Here is an 18,050-nt window from a genome sequence, read left to right on the forward strand (position 1 = left end):
ACTAAAATTAAATGTTTCTTTCAGGTTCATAAACCCTCAAATTTCTCTTTGAAACGCGTATAACGAACGTGCTTGGCGGTATTTTGTTATTATATTATTTTTTTTTAATATATAAGTGGCAAAATAGACAAGGCCTATAAATTGTCTAACAGTTACAGCAGGAAGGAAGAATCTGTTTTGAAAGAAGCGAATCGAATTTGTTAACCGTCCGTATTTTTTTTTTATCTCCTTGCAGAAAAAAAGTGTCCCTCGCTAAAAAACAACCAAGCATCACTGGCGAAACTCCGTGTCACTTTTCCTGACTAAAACAATTTATCAATTGATCAAGTTTACACGCTATGTGCTAGGCCTGTTTTTAATAGACTTAAAATACGGATACCCATTTTATGCCGAAGAGAGAGAGAGAGAGAGCGATTATTAGAGATTATTAAGTTCAATCGCCTTCCTAAAATGGTTCATACACACGATGCTACCATGAATTAAAGGTGTTTATCATGAATTTTTAACTGTAGGTAAACGTCAAAGTAAATCTTAGCAGGTTTCTAAGGTCTACCACAAGTTATTAGTGGCGAAATAAGATCACTCTCTTAACCTACAATTCAATATTATAGGGTGCCTTGAATAAATTCTTATCAATACGGTATTTCCGCAATTGACCGTCAAAAAGTAAACCTATTTACGCGATTGAAAGCTTGGCTAAGTGCCTGTCAAGTTTGCGTATATCATATGATCAAATTGTATCAAATTTAATAAAAAAAAAATATGTTTCAATTTTCTTTCAACCTAACCTTCGTCTACTCGCCTATACATTAAAATCTAGTTCTATCTAAATACATCGAAAAAGTTTTGGGGGTCGTTCTGAGATTTAAGGGCGCAAAATAGGCTTAGGAAGAGTTGGGGAAGTTAAGCTTAAGAGGGGGGATTTAGGTCTAAAAAAGAAATCGCGATCTTCTTAGTTTCAAAACAGAAGATAGCAGAACGTTTTTAAGTTCTTTTAAGTGGCATTCTTGGCAACGTTCCCTTTGCAGGGATAAAAAGAAAAAGAAATGAAGACTCTTCTCACCCCAGCTTGGATCTTAGCATGCAGAGGGGCAAAGTGGGGGATTTTTTCAACGCTGGATTTCTTATATTACGTGACCGACTTGGATCAAGTTAAAATAAGGTATAATTACGTCATAATCTAGGGTATATTATTGTACAAAGGTAATAAAAATGGGCGTGACCCAGCCAAGTTTTGTAGGAGTCTAGGAGATCAATGAGGTGTGAAAAATAAACACTCCTGAATTGTCGTTTTAATGGGTTAAACTATGTAAATACTGATTACCCATCTTTAAACACCCAAAAACTATTAATAAACTACTAATTAAGCGTAAAAACTCACCGATAACAGCCAATGCGAAGGTGAAAATCAAAATTAATCGTCGACCCATGTTGACCAAAAATCCGGAAGTCTATGTCAAAGTTAGTTTGAAAAAAATTGCGCGCACAATTAGGACCAAGTTCTTGTAACAATATTTCAACAACCTATTCAAAATTTAACAGTTACAAAAAAGAAATAGGCGCCGAATCAACACGAAAGCCGAAATTGACCGCCGGTCTAATTAAACACGCTATCGTTAATTAATTAACCAAATAAGCAATCCGACTTCGCGCGTCCGATTCGTACCGAGTTCTATTCCAAAGTGTTGCCTGATAATGCTGGAAATAGTCGAAAGCCGGGGAAGGAGAGCTCTGCGGCGGCGCTGGATAGTGACGTAACAGGCTAAAAAGTTTTCTAACTTTTCTCTATCTCTCCGGGACGTTAGGTCCGCGGAGTGCTCTCAGAGAAATGTCGGAAGAGGAGAGAATTTCCTTTTCCAAGGAGATTAAAGAGGAATAGATGAAAAAGCGGGGAGTAGGCATAATAGTACTCCCATTTTAAGAGGCTCTGTGGCATACGTAAAGTTGTTTAATTTCCTCCCATCCACTCCGTCATAATTATAGGCCTATTTTTTTCAATTTTTAATAGCAATTATTGGTAGTTCTTTAAGAATAATAGGTCAAAATACGTTTCTAGACTTCTATGATGCTTACCTCTAAATTTTGAGAGCTTCCAAAGATGAGAAATGAGAAAACTTAAACTTGGATAGCAGAATTTAGTTGTTTTTTTTTAAATGAAGTTTTGAAAGAGAAATTAGTTTTTTGTTACATTTTTTATCAACTTGTACCATTTTTGGGCTTGTCAAGAATATTTTTTATTCCATTTCAACCTTAAAAATTAGACTAAATATTGTTTTAAAAATTTGACAAGATTAGTGTAGACAAAATGACTATAATGAAAGAGTCCTTTAAAAAATGAATATCGTATCTTGTTTGTATAAAAAATGGACGGAATTCACTTTGTACTATTACTCCATTATTAATTAAAGTATTGACTGGTGAGCAAATATTCTTCAGTAGACTAGATAATAGATCACCGGAATTTCGTCTCTTTTAAGGTAAACGATGGAATTTGCTAATTAATGATAATAATTAAAACTTCCTTGGGAATGAATTTCGTTAGAGGGAAGGCTGTCGTTCCACAAACATCCTCCGGAAGAAGCCTCACGAGTCGTCGCCATAGAAGGGTTATTGACCTCGTGGCTGACCGGCACTTGAGATCCGTGACTGGTCAGCATAGACGTGGATGTCGTCAATAGAGACACGTTTGAGGAAGACGACGAATGGTCTACCGGAATCGTCTAATTAATAAATAAAGGACCATACATTTTCGAACTTCTTCATTTCACGAGAAAAGCGTTGTTAAGCCTATTTTGAACCACTTTCAAATTAGGCTTAACGCGTCTGATGAGGACACCAATTTAACCATGATTAAAATTATTTCAAACCACTTACTGATCCGTTTTTTACCCACGAGAACCCTCCGGTACCAGAAGGATTCCATATTCTTGGGTTCTTGCCTTCTGACACTGGCAGAGTTGGTACTTGAAAACAAGAGGAAACGGAACTCTGAAACTCCGGATCGGTAGCGTCCGGATCATTCAATATGTTCTGCAAATGGTGGATGTATCGAATGGCCGCTCTGTAAGTTAACAGACGGAAAAAAGAGGTTTACAACACCTGTAGCTATTCACAATGGAAAACTCGTTAGACCATGCTGTACCTTATGCCTGTCGCGTGGGCCTTGGTTAATTATGGTCTAGGGGTTGGACAGTGAACGGAGTTTTGTAAAATTGATTTACGAATCTGACCTTACAACTACTAATTAACAATTGAACAAACATCATTATTGGGATGAAAATACTTCTAAAAGTCAAGTTTAATAGTCGATCCTCGCAATTTATACACTTTATTAATAAACTGATTGTCCAACCCCTTACCCGTATGGAAGATGGGGACAAATTTGTGTATCCAGTCGTCCATTTAAAAGAATAATAATAGCCTCTAGCTAGGTTCAATCGATCGGCAGCTGGCTATTTAGAGCGGGAGAAGATGACACGACACCCTTTCCCATTTATCCCGCGGAAAGAAGGAGCGACTATTTAAGGGATAACACCTGTGGAACGTCGCGTGTTAACCATTTCTCTTGCCCACGTTACCTGTTCGTGGTTTCTTATACAATTCATCAGAAGGTTCGAGCGAATGCTTTAAATTTCATTGCGGGGAAAGTCAGTTATTATTCAATGGGTCAACGCGAACAGTCTTATAAATATATTGACAGCTATCTTATATGTACGGGTAGCTTTTTTTGTCCAAAAATTATTCGCAAAAAAAATGTATTTTACAATTAAAATGTAGGATTCTGAGCAACAAGTGTTTGATGTCAATTAATTCAAAACCGTTTCTCTTACCTGAGTGATTCAATTTTGGACATTTTTTTGCCGGACGGTTTAGTGCATGGAAGTTTGGTTCTGAGGAGATCGAATGCTTTGTTCATATCCCTCATTCTCCCCCGTTCTCGATCGCAGGCGCTCCGTTTTTGCTCCTCTCGACTTAAAATCGTATTTCGTCCTGAAATAATTGGTTCTTTAATTACGAACAGCGATACGCGTAACAAGAAGATTGCATTGGTATAAACTCTGATAACGAGAATAATAAGGAAACGTGAAATAACATCATTTCTCCCCATCTATACCTCTATCTCTTCTTCGCCTTCGAACTTGTCCGAAAGTTAAAAGTACCGATTCCAAGTTCTTATCTCGATAGGACATTGTTCCTGGTGTCGATCCATGTCCGAAATTTAACCGGGAAAAATCGTTCAATAAAGATATATCGTTTCTTGTATTAGTTACTTGCGAAATCTTATCGGTGACCCGGCGATCACCCGGTGAGTGATTTTGCGCGAGTGCCGCGAAAAACGCGTCCTCATTCGACTTATAGTCGTCACCAGTTGTCCATCCCATGGAACGAACACTGGACAACTGGACGGTGTGCCTCTGTTCTTGAGGAAGAACTTCATCTACCCAAGGATCGTCAAAATCGAATGAGACAAAGGTACCGTTTTTACGATCGGATTGAGGCAAATCTTCGGAACGTCGCTCGTTCTTGACCGTTCGAGACGCGATGATACTAAATAATTGAGCATCCTCCATTGGCTACTGTTAAGTTGACTAGAGTATAGTATAAGCGCGGAGAACGTCGCGACAATGGAACTATTGTACAGCGATCCCTGGGCAATAAGAACGATCGTCTCGTGTGTTGTCGAGGTTTGTTGGATTTTGAAAATAAATATGGGATATGAGTTTCGTGAAATTATATCGCTTTCTCTTCTTCACCGCCAACAACAGTCCAATAGAATTCGCGGAGTATACCCGAAAAGGACGCCCGTGCCACGCGCGCGACAAACGGATGGGGGGAACGGACCGCGTCGGACAGACAGCTTGATTGCACGACGAGGTGTACAGCAGACAATTAATGAGAGGAAAACAATGTTGGTCCAAAAAACGGTATACATCCCGTATATTATATTTATATTGTAACTAGAAAAGGGAGATGATGGGAGGAGATAAGGATGGATATATAGAATAAACTAATATGCTAATTTACTAAATGGTAGGTAGATGAATCGAAACATTACGTCCACACCAACTGTCACACACCTTGCAAAACGGTGCTTTAGGCTTAATCATGTCGTTACCAGTATCTAGAATACTATATAGCCTAAACTAAGAACCAATATAAGACCTGAGAAAATATTCGTACCCATATTAAGGGTACGTTCAGTAACGAAAATCTCAAGGAAATCGCTGTTTCCTTGATGTTTGGTTGATGGGCTCGAGACGTCACAGTGACGTAGAAGGTTGTTGAACGGTAAAGTGACATTTTGAAGTTAGCACTGTCTTCGAAAATGGACTTGGGGAAACGTATTACCCTCAAAGCGCAAATGGCTCGTCTCAATTATTAACAGGCTCGCAAATTATGCATTTTTTCAAGAAAATTATGTCTATTTGAATGTTAGAAGTAGTTTTGTAAAGAAAACTAATACAATTACTGTAGGAATAGCATCATTGGAATTTAAAATCAAAATCCAGCGCCAAATTTTCGTCTGTCAAGTGTTCAACAATCAAGCGCTACGTCACGCCATCAAAAAAACCATATCGATTTGATGGTTTTTTTGATGGGTAAGCGCTGAGCATCATGACGTCATAACCGGAAACGCGAAAAAGCGTACAGTAGGGAAAATCTGACATCGCTTAGTAAGCGCTGTCATCAAAGAGGGTTACTGAACGTACCCTACGTTTCTACGAGCTCGTACTTTGCACGCTTGTCAATATGGCGGCGATGCAAGAGGGAAGCGGGAATAGTAGGGGGAAACAGTGAGATCACGGCACTACAGTCTATCTCTAACTTTGAACGTTCTCAAGTTTTAAATTGGTTCTGCACTAAGCCTATTTCATAATATTCTATAGAACTGAAACACGAGTAACATGAATTACAGGTTTATTACTATGAAGATAGTTAAAATTAGAGAATTCATTTATTTCTGGTGCGGTTATGCGGTTTTTGTAGGAGGGTTTTCCAAGTTATATAGAATGCTCAACCAGCCACCCACTTAAAAAATGTTAAACAATACTTACTTCTACTTCTCCTAGATCTGCTTTGGCTTGACTTCTCACTAGATTCCATATCGCTCGTGGGATTCGCGTTGGAATCGTCGTTCTGATAATAATGATCTTGACGATTGCTGACTGTCGAAGAATGGTTACTCAAGTCGTAATCGCGTTCCCCGGCGGACTGGTAAGAGTCCTCGTAATCCGGATAGGGACTGCTGTTGTTAGTCCTTGACAATGAAGAATTAAAGTCCCGATCGTGTAAGCGTTCTCCAACTCTTTCCCTTTGTCCTTGGTCTAGTGCTTGCACTTCGTTGGGTTTAGTCAAGTTACTAGCGAAATGGGCAAAGGTGAAAGGATTGACCGGGGCCTGGAACGCGGCGTATCTGGGAGGCTCATCTTGTGGTTGAACGGTGTTGATGTGATGTCCATTTTCATTCGCGGAGTACATTTCGGAAGGTGCGTGATGGTGGTGTTGCTGATAGTAATCGTTTTCATAATAATTATGATACGAAGGAGCAGTTTGTAGTTCGGTATATGTCTCCGGGGGTGACGGGGTATCTCCGAGCTCAATAACTTCGTTTTCATGATGTTGCACGACTCCTTGTCCAATAGGAGACCTTGAATTTATTCCTTCAACCTCCTTGGAGTAATTTCGGTGTTCAGTGGTTAAGATCGCGTTTGGTTGTTCGGTGCCACTCATAGTACCTTTCTCTATGGAAAAAATCGTTTGATAAGCTTTCAGTTATGCAAGTACTTCGATTTTTAGAGAATTATAAGGTGGGTGAATGGAATTTAATACCGCGGCACTCTCGATTGGTTTTTCAACAAGGATAGGATTCAAGTGTTGTTAACTCGACTCATAAAAGTGTACCGGTAAACGAAGCGAGCGAAGGATTTTCTAGCGAGGATAGCGTGCATGGTGTAGAAGTAACAACCTTCTATAGCGTTTACCAAAACATGTACGTGAGTTTTAATACCAAATGTGTTTTCGAAAAGTGGTTAAATGTGGCTTTTTTTAATACAAAGATATTCTATAGCCCTTGTATTCACGATCGTTGTAGAATTCATATAAATATACAATCATAGGTCCTATCTGGTCGAAATAAGTGTAGATTTAATAAAATTTGTTGTGAACAAACTAAAAAAGAATAATTTTAATTGTATTATTTTTATTTAACACGTGGTTGTTGCACGTGGGTACTTTGGTTAAGTTTCAAGAGCGCGTGAATGCGCTCCCTTATTGCACGAGATAAATTTCAAATATTCAAAGTCACTAATTTCTCAAGTTTTAAGAAGTTCGGGTGCAAAATTCCAGTAAGATCTAAGATGGACAGACTAAACGTATCACAAATAACTATAAGTACTTTCAACGAATCTGGATCAGAGTCAGATGTAATTAACATAAACAAAGAATTGGGACTTAATTTGGTCGCGCAATTACCAACAAACCTGATTAGTCGGGAAGGAGTCAAAAACAAGAGAATGATCGTTCCCGAACCTGCTACCGAGAATCTGAGCTCCGTCAAGTATCTACCACTATCACTGATGCTTAAATCCAAGACATTGATGCCTCAACTGAAGAAGCCGTTAAACTTTGTTCGTGTGACTATCTGCGACACGGTAAACAACCATACCTTGGTCGGTTTTAAAACTCAATCAGAAACGACAGATTCAGAATCCGATTTCATAGACCACGAGACATTGCCCGACGTCGAACTCACTAGCAGTTCCGATGATGAAAGTGAAATTATGTCCAAAATCAACCTTCAAAACAGTATAATTAAATCAGACACCAGCTTTTTATCCTGGCACCAACCCCAGCTAAATTCGGGAAAGGTACGAGACGAAGATAGTCAGTTATCCTTGGATACTTTGGAACGTATTGCTGATAATCCTGGTTTGTTTTTTGCCCGTGAATACGCCCAAAAGAAAGATGTTGGTCAAGATTCACATTGCAAATCTTCGGGTTCCGAAGCTGAAACTATAAAGGAGAGTAGCGCCAATGCTAGTGAAGACGAAGTCGACTTAATTGATCTGTCAGACGAACCTTCGACTTTCAATTCTGTCGCCAGACAAGTTGCCGAAAACTTAGCGGAGGAAATGCAAGAAAGAGAAGCCGATGGAGTTGCGAAAGACGTTGCTTTCCTTGAGATGGTTCACAATATCGAAAAGAGCGCTGAGGGAGAAACTAGCAATGAGTTTTGTCAACAAGTGTTGTCAGAATTAGTCGATATTGTTTCGCAGAATAAAGAGTCCGATAAAAGACTAGAAGATGCTATTGCTCAAAGCGACGCAAACGTCCGAAATTGGTACACGGAGGATATGAACAATAAAAGAATGCTCAAAGACGCTGTGGACCAAAGCGACACTAACTTTCAAAATTGGTATACCGAGGGAGATAAAAGTTCGACCAATTCGGAAGAGTCCGACTTGGATAAAGTCAAGATGCGATTATACTTCGGCGAATCGTCGTCCGAAGAGGAACGCGCAAGATACCGGACACCCACAAGGTGGCAACTTCCTTCATCGGATTCAGACAATACTGACGGTCATGGTACTACGACTCAAAGCGAAACTACTATTCGAACGTTGCAAAATTCCCACGACTTGGACTATAGTGATCTTGAAGGGGAAGAGATGCCAGAGGAATTTTCATCGGACGAAGAATAAATTAAAGTTTTCACGGCTTTATCTTAATTGAGATCAAAATTCATTTTTACAATAAATTAACCCTTTCACGAGTAGAACAGTGCACTTTTTTTCCCAATTTAATTTTTAAAAAACACATAATCAGTGACTTACGTATAAGTTGACCTTCCTGACATTCTCCCGATTTCACATTAAATGACATTAATTTCAATTTCTCGTCAAGTTCAATCTCATGACCGGATCCATTGGCACTTGACTGGATGTATTCCAGCCACGGCATCTCGCTTAAACCTCGAATTGGTATTAGCTCTGGAATTTTGGCTTTCTGATTCGGTGATAGTTCAATTGTTTTAAGTTGTCTTGATGGCGAAGAAAATTGTGACTGTAGGACTGAGCTACTCTCAAACGTCGGTACTGATGGCGACAGGGGATATGTTTCTACAGAATTGATAGTAGGTGATTCTACTTTAACGATATTTCTTGCAGGATCACTGTCTTTTGATCTCGGTAAGTTATTGGTACCACAACTAAGACCGGGTAATGGCTCTTTGTTTAGCTTAACAATTACTTCCTCATTTCGATCATTTACAATTTCTTCACCGCTGATTTCCTCTTTAACTACTTGCGGGAACGTTTCTGCTGCCTCAATCTTGGGTTGAATGGCAGTCTGAACTATAGGTTCTTCATTTTTGTCGGTGGTACTACTAATACTTGTGATAGAAGGTTTGGTTTCTATAGAGAGAAGTGACAGTTCAATATCATCAACCGAAGATACAGGTGGAGATGAAGGAGGTGAAATTGGTTCTGTTTTTGGTTTAACCTCATCAGGAGCAGCTGGAGATTGAGTGTCAATAAGGAGTGGATTTTTGAACTCGTAATCGATAGTAAAAGTATCGTTTTTCTCGTCGTAGGTCAGGCTATCTTTGACAGGGGCATAACAACAGGCCAACACAACACCCTCTCGAACTTCAACTGGATACGCCGCCATGTTATTCCATTCGCCATGGTTTAAGACATGTTTCTTTGAACTGGCGACCTCTCTTGAAACCATTCTAACAGTCAGTGTTGGCTTTTGAAAGTTTGTGCACTCTTCTATGAAAAACAACTTGGCCTTTTTTAACGATGATTCAAGCACATGAACGCGCGTAACTCTGTCTAGTATCACATATTTATTTATTTGGAAGAAGGATAAGGCATCATAATTATTTACAAGTTGTTAACTACACTTATTTCTTGAACTTGCAATGAAGCTCACTTTCTTAGGACTCAACCGGTAACCCTTGATATCTAGCGAGCGGACACCTTTTCGAGTCAAAAATATTTTACATATAACGACTAAAGTTGTTATTCCAACGTTTTGTACAGGTATATATATATATATATATATATATATTAGCATAAGTTTATAAGATATGTTCCATAAGTGTGTCACTCGTTAATGAGAGCTTGTCATGAAGTGACGTAGGTGAAACGTCATAGATTCTTGTAAAGCGACGCGTAGTGAGGCCTTGTCAAAGGCTTAGTACAGACTAAAGAGGAGGATGGACTGCAAAACCGAGTGTAGTCAATTCTCACGTCGTTCTTGAACTAGCTCTCATTAAGCCTCTAACATTACGAAGTATGGGTAGTGACATACTTATGGAACATATCTTATAAACTTATGATATTAGAAATACGTAAAATCCAGATGTTATGAATGATGCATACATGCATTTTTCTAAAAAAAAAGGTTGCAAGGTAGAATTTTCAATTCAACCCTTTACCATTCAATATGGTAAAACCCAACCCATTTTTTACTTATTTTTTTCCTTTGCTAATTATTATACCTAAAGTTGTACCGTTCAATAAACATAAACCTATAATACTCTCCATAAATAAGGGAATACTGTACCTTTCTATATTACTGGCACCGTCGCCACGAAATATATTTTCGACCCATGCTTACAAAATCATGATTAAATTAGGATTATCATGATTATGCTATTGATACGCCGTTTACCATGAAGTTTATATCATCTGTGGCTACTGGAAATGTTGCAGAAACGTGCTCATGCAATGGTAAGCATTGAATAAGTAAACATTATTTCTTGAATAATAAAAATTACTTTATTCGATAAAAATTCATTTAGATCTATTAAATAATTAAGATCTATCTTCCAAAGATGTATAAGAATATACAAATAAAAAAACTATGCTTGAATACAAAATATTGAACAAAAACTAAAGACGTGTTTTTGTTAAATTCTAAATCAGTAAATAGAGTAAATACTAAATAGAAAAATAATGAAGAGTAGGTATACGTTAAAAATGGAATGAAATTAAACTTAATTAAGACGCTAAACCTATTCCCCTCAGTGTGTGTAAAATTTGGACGGAATAGTTCATGTGCTTGTATATTAATATTATTATTTTTTTTTGTTGTAAATGGATGGAATATTTGTTTTTCACCGTACAATCCATACACCGGTATTGTAGTCACAATTTGTGGCTGAGATTCTTCCCTAAATATTACTAATAGACACCGAAAAACTGTGCTTGTGACACAATTAAACCATAATTAAAAAGTAATAAGCTGCTTCTTGAAGAAACTAAGGTAATTAAGATCAAGTGATGAATAATAAATGATATCTTCTCAATGATTGTGAGAAATTTAAAATGATATTCGATTTCTTTTTTTTTTTGTACTAATGTCTCTTAATCATCAACACAACTATGCCGAACACAACTGCAACTAAAGAAGCTGCAACTGCAGTTTGTCCACCAGCATACAAACCAATACCACAAGCGGGAGGACATACAACATTAACAGTTTCTAAGAATTAAAAACAGTTAGAAATCGTTAATTACGTCGATTTTACATTACACAAATCTCACCAAATAAATCCACAATTTTTGAATCAGTTCCCAATTTATTAATAGCAACGCATGTATAGTTGCCATATTGCTTTTTCTCAATGGTAATTATGCGTAAAGTGGTGTCGGTAAACTCGTCAGCGGTTGCAAATAATGATATGGCGTAATGTTGATTATCATTGAGTTGAAAGTCATCCTTTTTCCAAAATATTGAAGGTGAAGGAAAAGCTTCAACATGACACGTTATATCCATATCATACTGCAATGCTTGACCGTATCGTGGTCTATCAACTGTAACTACCGGTGCAACTACACACAACGAAATACATCTTTGTTTAAAAAGGATTTCTAATCAAATTCCTTTCATTTTTCTTTACATTCAACTTCAACTCCAACATTTCGTCTGGCACCTTTCCCAACACCATTATCAGCGATGCAATAATAAGTGCCTCTGTCATCTTTTGTAATATTATGTATCGTTAGTACATTTCCTCGATATACAGCACCACCAGTTGGTAGAAGATCATTATTTTCGCGTCTCCACGATACTCTTGGAGGGGGATAACCATTAGCATAGCAGTACAATGTAACTGTAGACCCTGAACTGGCTATAGCGGATCTTGTACTGTTATCGGAAATGACCGGAGGGACTAAAATTGACAATATCAATTTGAATATTATATTCTCCTGAACTACATTTTAAATTTATAACAACAGCTAGCGTACTTCGAACGTAAACATTAACATCAGATGTTAGTTTACTAGCTGAGCCTATTACGACTTGGCATTGATAGACTCCAGCGTCTATCTCTTGTAGCTTAGTTATCTGATTATTTAATTAATTTTTGAATTTTATTTAATGTTAATTTGCCATTATGTTAAGTGGGTCATAAATTACTTGAAGAGTATAGGTGCTGCTATGTTTATCATGCCTAATTGAAAAACGTTGATCAGGTACAATTTGAGAACTTCCCGAGGATATAAAAAGAACGTTGGATGGATTTTCGGGATTTGTTTTAACCCATAGCACCTGAAGTATACACCTGATTGTTTAGAAGTTGAACAAACACAAAGAGTAGGAGGAGGGAAAATCGAGGGGGTAGACGCTCTATATCTCTGTGTACACCTGAGTTTAAAAGAGTTCAGCTTTGACAGTGCATTGAGTTCAAATCCTTCGGAACTCAGAGTTCAGCTTTGACAGTACATTGAGTTCAAGTCATATTGTACACCTGAGTTCTCAAGTGTCTTCCCCCTCGGGGAAAATTCGAAAAAAAGACAATTTCAAACCGGGTAATCTGCCGCGTATTGCACAGAACATTGTAGATCAACAGTATCTCCAATGTTTACAACCCTTTCCTTTGTTATGTACGATATTGTAGGATTTTGTTGAGCATTAACTAAAGAAGATACAAGATCGAAGTTTAAATTTTAAATAAAATAATTTGGTCACGTGTCCGGACTCCCGAAGGGTCCATTGATAGGTGAGTCTAAGGTGACCAACAGACACAACTTCGCCAACGCCTATGTTGTTAAGCCTCGGTCAAAAATACTTACCACTAATTAAAAACGAAATGGTTAAAATTGCCGCGTAATTCATCGAATTATATTTTACATAATACATTAAAACATATGAAAAATAATAAAGCAGCAATTGGGAATTGGTTTCTAACTAATAAAAACGAAATTCTAACGATTTCCGTTTAAAACTACAAAATGGATTAGGGGCGGGAAGCTTTGTGGCAAATTAGACACGTGACACCAATCCACCAATAAGAGACGATAATTCAATAATTCAATTCAATTCATCCACAAAATTATTTATTAGAAATATAAAACTAAACATAAGAAAATTTGCGAAAAAATTAAGGGAAAAAAATAATAATAATTATTTTAAGACCAGCGTAAACATCATTGGTTTCTAACTAATAAAAACGAAATTCTAAAGATTTCCCTTTAAAACTACAAAATGGATTAGGGGCGGGAAGCTTTGTGGGCGGCAAATTAGACACGTGACACCAATCCACCAATAAGAAGAGACGAGAATTCAATTCAATTCATCCACAAAATTATTTATTAGAAATATAAAACTAAACATAAGAAAATTTGCAAAAAAAAAAAATTAAGGAAAAAAAATATAATAATAATAATTTTAAGACGAGCGTAAACATCATTACAATTTCATTAAACAATAAATTTATACATACTTTATAATTTATATTTATACTTCATTTGTTTGTTTGTTTTTCTTTTAATATTGTACATAAGCCACGTAATTAATTACATTATAGAATATATCTAAATTAATTTAATTCCCTGTCTGGCTGCGAGCAATTAGGCTTAATAGTATTGATTTATATATATATATAATTAGCAGTTATCGGTTTTATCTCTCAACTGCAATATTTGGTCTTTAATTAAATTGGTAGCTTTGACCGCTTCTGGAATGATAAGCCTGTCTATGGCGGTCACTTCAAAATCACCGGTGTTTTCGTGAACGTGACCGTATTTGAAGGTTATAACCTTGGCGTTCTTCCTTTTACTAGTTATTTTAATGATAGACGATAAAGATCGGCGGGAAACAATAAAAGCATTGCCTTTTTTGGAAGAATTATCTCGGAGTACGAATAAATGTGTCGGATGTACGACTAAATGGCTAAGAAACAAAATAAATTGGTTTAATTAACGTTAAAATTGGGATTAGATAAATTAAAACAAACCAGGGATGTATTTGCGCATTATCTTTAAGTTCATCACACTTAAAATAGGCAAGAACTTCTGGTTTCTTTAAAAATTGTTGTAAATTAACTTCTTCGATAATTTCATCATCGGAGGCGAAGACTACACCATCTAAATTACAAGTAAAAGAAAAAGAAAAAACTATTTCCAATTAATCTTATAATCTTTTGTTTTACGGATTAAAATCAGTGGTGTGCGAGTCCCGTTTTTTCGGTTTCGAGCCGAGTCCGAGTATCGAAACTAATTTCTTATCGAGTATCGAGCCGAGTATCAAAAATACTTTCGAGTATCGAGTATTTAGATGGGTCAAATTTTGTTTGTTCTTTCGAGTAATTATCGAGTCTCAAATATTGACTTGTCGAGTAGCAATTTTGTAAATTTCTCGAAAATAACGAAGATTTTCAATTATCTAACATCTAACTAGTTCAAAAAGATTGTTAGTGATCAATTAAACATTGAACAGGTGATTTTCAAAATAAATGATCATGAACTCATCGTCTGCTATAGTTGTAAGCCTCGGACTCGAGTATTTGTAGAGTATTTAAAATGTTAAAAAGCTACTCGAATCTGTCTCAAGTATCTCAATGTGTTGTTATCGAGTATCGAGTCGAGTACTCGCACACCCCTGATTAAAATATTAATTAATTTACCTTCTTGATCATCGTCAATACTAAAAATGGGTGCCATTCCTCTGTAGCGTTTTCTCGTTCGATCAGTACTACTAACATGCCTTTCTTCTACAGGCATATGAGGATTTGTAATATATTCAACCAAGATATCCTTCATCACGGCTGATCTGTTTTTCACTGCAATTGCCAACTTTAAAAGAAAAACAAATTAGCATTAGTCTTCAATTAATCTAAAAATTTAATAACAAACTTTATCAATTAAGGAAACTTCATCTTCTTCAGTTCCACTTGCGCTACTGGAAGTTGCTGAAGGATTACAAACAATACAAGCCTTAGGATTATGATTTGTTAATCCTCCTAGGGCATCTTCGAGAAGTAATTCATGGAGAGCTACAGTTAAATCTTAAAATTAGTAAAGACTAAAGAGTTATTAACAAAGATTGTTTTTAAGGGCGTAATTACCAGCATATCCTCCTTTGGCGATGCTAACGTACTGCAGGTGCTTTTGAAGAAAACTAGCTATTACCATATGTAGGTATTGGTCCTCTTCTTCTCTACCACTACCCATAAAACATAAATGTTCACCACCAGCTACGGACCCTGCAGAAATGGCTTGTCTTTGTGCAGCCAATAAAGCTTGAACCGCTGTTTTAAAGGCTGTTGGTTCTTGCAACATCTATTCAGGAAGATTTTTTTAGAATTTTGATATGAATTCAAATCTTCCAGAAGATCTTACAAGGCTGGAATCTAAATGGAATGCGGTAGAAAGATATCCTGCATTGTACTGTTCAGCTGGTCGGCAATCAACAACAAAAAAATGCACGTTACTGCCCTTAATTTTAAAATACAGCGTTAAATTTGGGGGATTTCTTTGTTAAGAAGATGATCATCTTAATTACTTTATCAACATCAAGACGATTGTTCAAAAGCAATTCGTGAACAGAAACAGGTAAACACAAAGCCTGCGATAAATTCACTTCATCAGCTTTGTTAACCGTGTCAGTGCCAAAAATTAGAACATGGTAATCTTTGCAAAATGATTGAGGTGTTCTAGAAGCGTAAAACTTTGCCAAGCTGCAAAAATCCTCAATATCTTCAGCTTCTAAGGCACATGGAGCAGATGCCAATATGTCTAATATATCATAACATAAGTAGATCGAGGAACTTGTTTTATATAAGATTTTTTTCACAAAGTTAAGGCATGGATGAAGGATGCGCGTGAGGAAATTTGTTTTCACGCTATAGGATCGGCAACTCCCTATCTCGAACGACAGAATATTCTGTATATACTCTGTTACAACGTCGGTTGTCAGCACGCGCAAAGCTAGGTCTCTATGTAACGTCGCTTTGTACGTGCTGTCAAGGGACAAAAACTTCAGGATCTTCAGGATTTAAAATATCCGCGAGTTTTTTAGCTCGAGTGCACAGACCTCTGGGCCTTAGTTTCAAATAGGTGTGAAATTGCATACAGTCTACTACACGCATTTGAAACTAAGGTCTAGAGGTCCGTGCACTCGAGCTAAAAAACTCGCGGATATTTTAAATCCTGAAGATCCTGAAGTTTTTTGTCTCTTAATAGCACGTACAAAGCTACGTTACATAGAGAAATAGCTTTGCCCGTGCTGACAACCGATGTGGTAACAGAGTATATACAGAATATTCTGTCGTTCGAGATAGGGAGTTGCCGATCCTGTAGAGTGAAAACAAATTTCCTCACGCGCATCCTTCATCCATGGTTAAGGCTCAAGATTGACTAGTTTTGTTTACCAATTATTTCCTGATTCCCTACACCTTTCATGGAAAGGATTTGTTCCCTTAAAAAAAAGGAAGTAAATCTGTCTAAATTTAATTTCCTGAATATATTTCCCGTAATATTACATACTTGGCATTGACTAGAATTACAAGCCCTAAGAAAAATATGAAAAAGGGATCTGCTAGTTGAAAATATATGTCCCACATAGTAAGTATGACATTTAAATCGCATGTTGCTGAGAAGAGAGACTGGAACTGTTAAGTGGTGGTTAGTTTTGAGCGTCATATAGTTTAAGGTGGATAAAATGTTACCCAAGCAATTGAATAAGCTTCAGGTGTTATTTTTTTAGTATCTAAAAAAGAGCATAGCTCCGGATCATGGTATAATAAAAGTAATCTCAAAAGGTGAAAGAGATGTCCATTTTTGTCACAATATCTTGGAATGTACATTGATTGGATGGCGTAGAAACAGTTGTATAACTCCCATTTTGATAGTCTAAGAGCTATCAATGGTTCAATCACTTCTAACCATCCATTACCACTGTCATATGATTTTCCAGTAACTTTACAATAGTTTGTAAGTACTGATTCAAGATCACTGATCACTGAAACTTTGTCTTCTTCATCATTACCTAACCTATCTTTATTTTGCATTATAAAATAGGTCTCTTTAGTATTACATTTAACTCTTTCGCGCGTTAAAACTTACCAACTAATTTTTGACAGTCTGCGCGGATGAGAGTTTGCTCGGGAAGGTTAAACATGTCATCCCAATACATGGTTTTATCCAGTTTCCCTTTAACCCCCAGGCAAACTTGCCAAAAACTTGGCCTGAGGTTTTGTGGTACAGGTTTGCCATTGGTAATTTTTCTCACCACATTAAAATCGCTGTCCGTGAAAAGAGCCGTTTCTAGTTCTATTAACCTTGGATTTAAATAAAATTAAATGAAAATGAGTGTAGGACGTGTCAAGTTGTCAAAAAGGTTATCATCATTTAGCTCTCTTAGAAATATAGCTGAGCTAAGGGTTTAATTAACCAAGGCTTAACAAATTGTTCATTGTATGCCAAAATCTTATTGAAATTTAATGTTTGAATTGTTTTGTCAGTTTTCAGGAATTCTTAACTAGATTATTTAGCATCATTGATGGCAAAATAATTAAATAATCGTGCAAATTACGTACCAAGTATTCTCCGCATCCACTCCCTCGGCCATTTTTAAAGCGTGACGTCGACGGCTTCCGCAAGTTCCGCGAATGTAATCCTGGCTTCTGATTGGCTAATATTAGGGAAGGCAGACGAGGAACCACGCATAAAGCTATTAGGCCTACTTTTCACGTACCTATGCACGTACTACGAAACAGTTACAGTACGAATACGATGGTCGCGAAATCAGTCGCT

The 18,050-nt window shown here is 37.0% G+C and overlaps 4 protein-coding genes across 9 annotated transcripts in view; all 4 read right to left on the reverse strand.

Moving 5' to 3' along the window:
- LOC149661668 (protein amalgam-like) overlaps nucleotides 1-1,764 on the reverse strand; it is a 40,600-nt gene extending 38,836 nt beyond the window's left edge. For 2 of the 5 annotated variants that reach the window (XM_089843240.1, XM_089843238.1), the window contains exon 1: nucleotides 1,382-1,764. In XM_089843240.1, coding sequence (XP_089699366.1) covers nucleotides 1,382-1,430 — 49 coding nt within the window. In that variant the 5' untranslated portion in view covers nucleotides 1,431-1,764. The remainder of the gene's footprint in view (nucleotides 1-1,381) is intronic. The other 3 variants (XM_089843239.1, XM_089843236.1, XM_089843237.1) reach the window with 2 other exon arrangements.
- Nucleotides 1,765-2,498: 734 nt separating this feature from the next.
- Nucleotides 2,499-6,732, reverse strand: LOC149661673 (uncharacterized). Its single transcript, XM_089843628.1, has 4 exons — nucleotides 6,057-6,732; nucleotides 3,831-3,990; nucleotides 2,875-3,061; nucleotides 2,499-2,720 (listed from the first exon to the last, which is right to left on the reverse strand). The coding sequence occupies exons 1-4, from the start codon at nucleotides 6,730-6,732 to the stop codon at nucleotides 2,499-2,501; spliced, it is 1,245 nt and encodes a 414-aa protein (XP_089699754.1).
- Nucleotides 6,733-10,761: 4,029 nt separating this feature from the next.
- On the reverse strand, nucleotides 10,762-13,290 carry Lac (septate junction protein lachesin). Its single transcript, XM_089843243.1, has 7 exons — nucleotides 13,089-13,290; nucleotides 12,822-12,931; nucleotides 12,433-12,564; nucleotides 12,261-12,360; nucleotides 11,912-12,184; nucleotides 11,556-11,843; nucleotides 10,762-11,493 (listed from the first exon to the last, which is right to left on the reverse strand). The coding sequence occupies exons 1-7, from the start codon at nucleotides 13,153-13,155 to the stop codon at nucleotides 11,366-11,368; spliced, it is 1,098 nt and encodes a 365-aa protein (XP_089699369.1). The 5' UTR covers nucleotides 13,156-13,290; the 3' UTR covers nucleotides 10,762-11,365.
- Nucleotides 13,291-13,582: 292 nt separating this feature from the next.
- Nucleotides 13,583-17,974, reverse strand: TBC1D23 (TBC1 domain family member 23). Of its 2 annotated transcripts, none has more exons than XM_089843235.1 (12): nucleotides 17,834-17,974; nucleotides 17,361-17,575; nucleotides 16,964-17,292; nucleotides 16,782-16,906; nucleotides 16,667-16,713; nucleotides 15,799-16,031; nucleotides 15,636-15,731; nucleotides 15,362-15,575; nucleotides 15,150-15,289; nucleotides 14,921-15,089; nucleotides 14,252-14,381; nucleotides 13,583-14,187 (listed from the first exon to the last, which is right to left on the reverse strand). In XM_089843235.1, the coding sequence occupies exons 1-12, from the start codon at nucleotides 17,863-17,865 to the stop codon at nucleotides 13,902-13,904; spliced, it is 2,016 nt and encodes a 671-aa protein (XP_089699361.1). In that variant the 5' UTR covers nucleotides 17,866-17,974; the 3' UTR covers nucleotides 13,583-13,901. The 2 variants fall into 2 exon arrangements, with proteins under 2 accessions (XP_089699361.1, XP_089699360.1); XM_089843234.1 differs by having other exon boundaries at nucleotides 14,252-14,411.
- Between the last annotated feature and the right edge of the window lie 76 nt (nucleotides 17,975-18,050).

The sequence above is a fragment of the Phalangium opilio genome, unplaced genomic scaffold (assembly GCF_054372755.1).
Source record: "Phalangium opilio isolate 3A_F unplaced genomic scaffold, DU_Popi_V2 ptg000070l_1, whole genome shotgun sequence".
NCBI classification, from domain to species: domain Eukaryota; kingdom Metazoa; phylum Arthropoda; class Arachnida; order Opiliones; family Phalangiidae; genus Phalangium; species Phalangium opilio.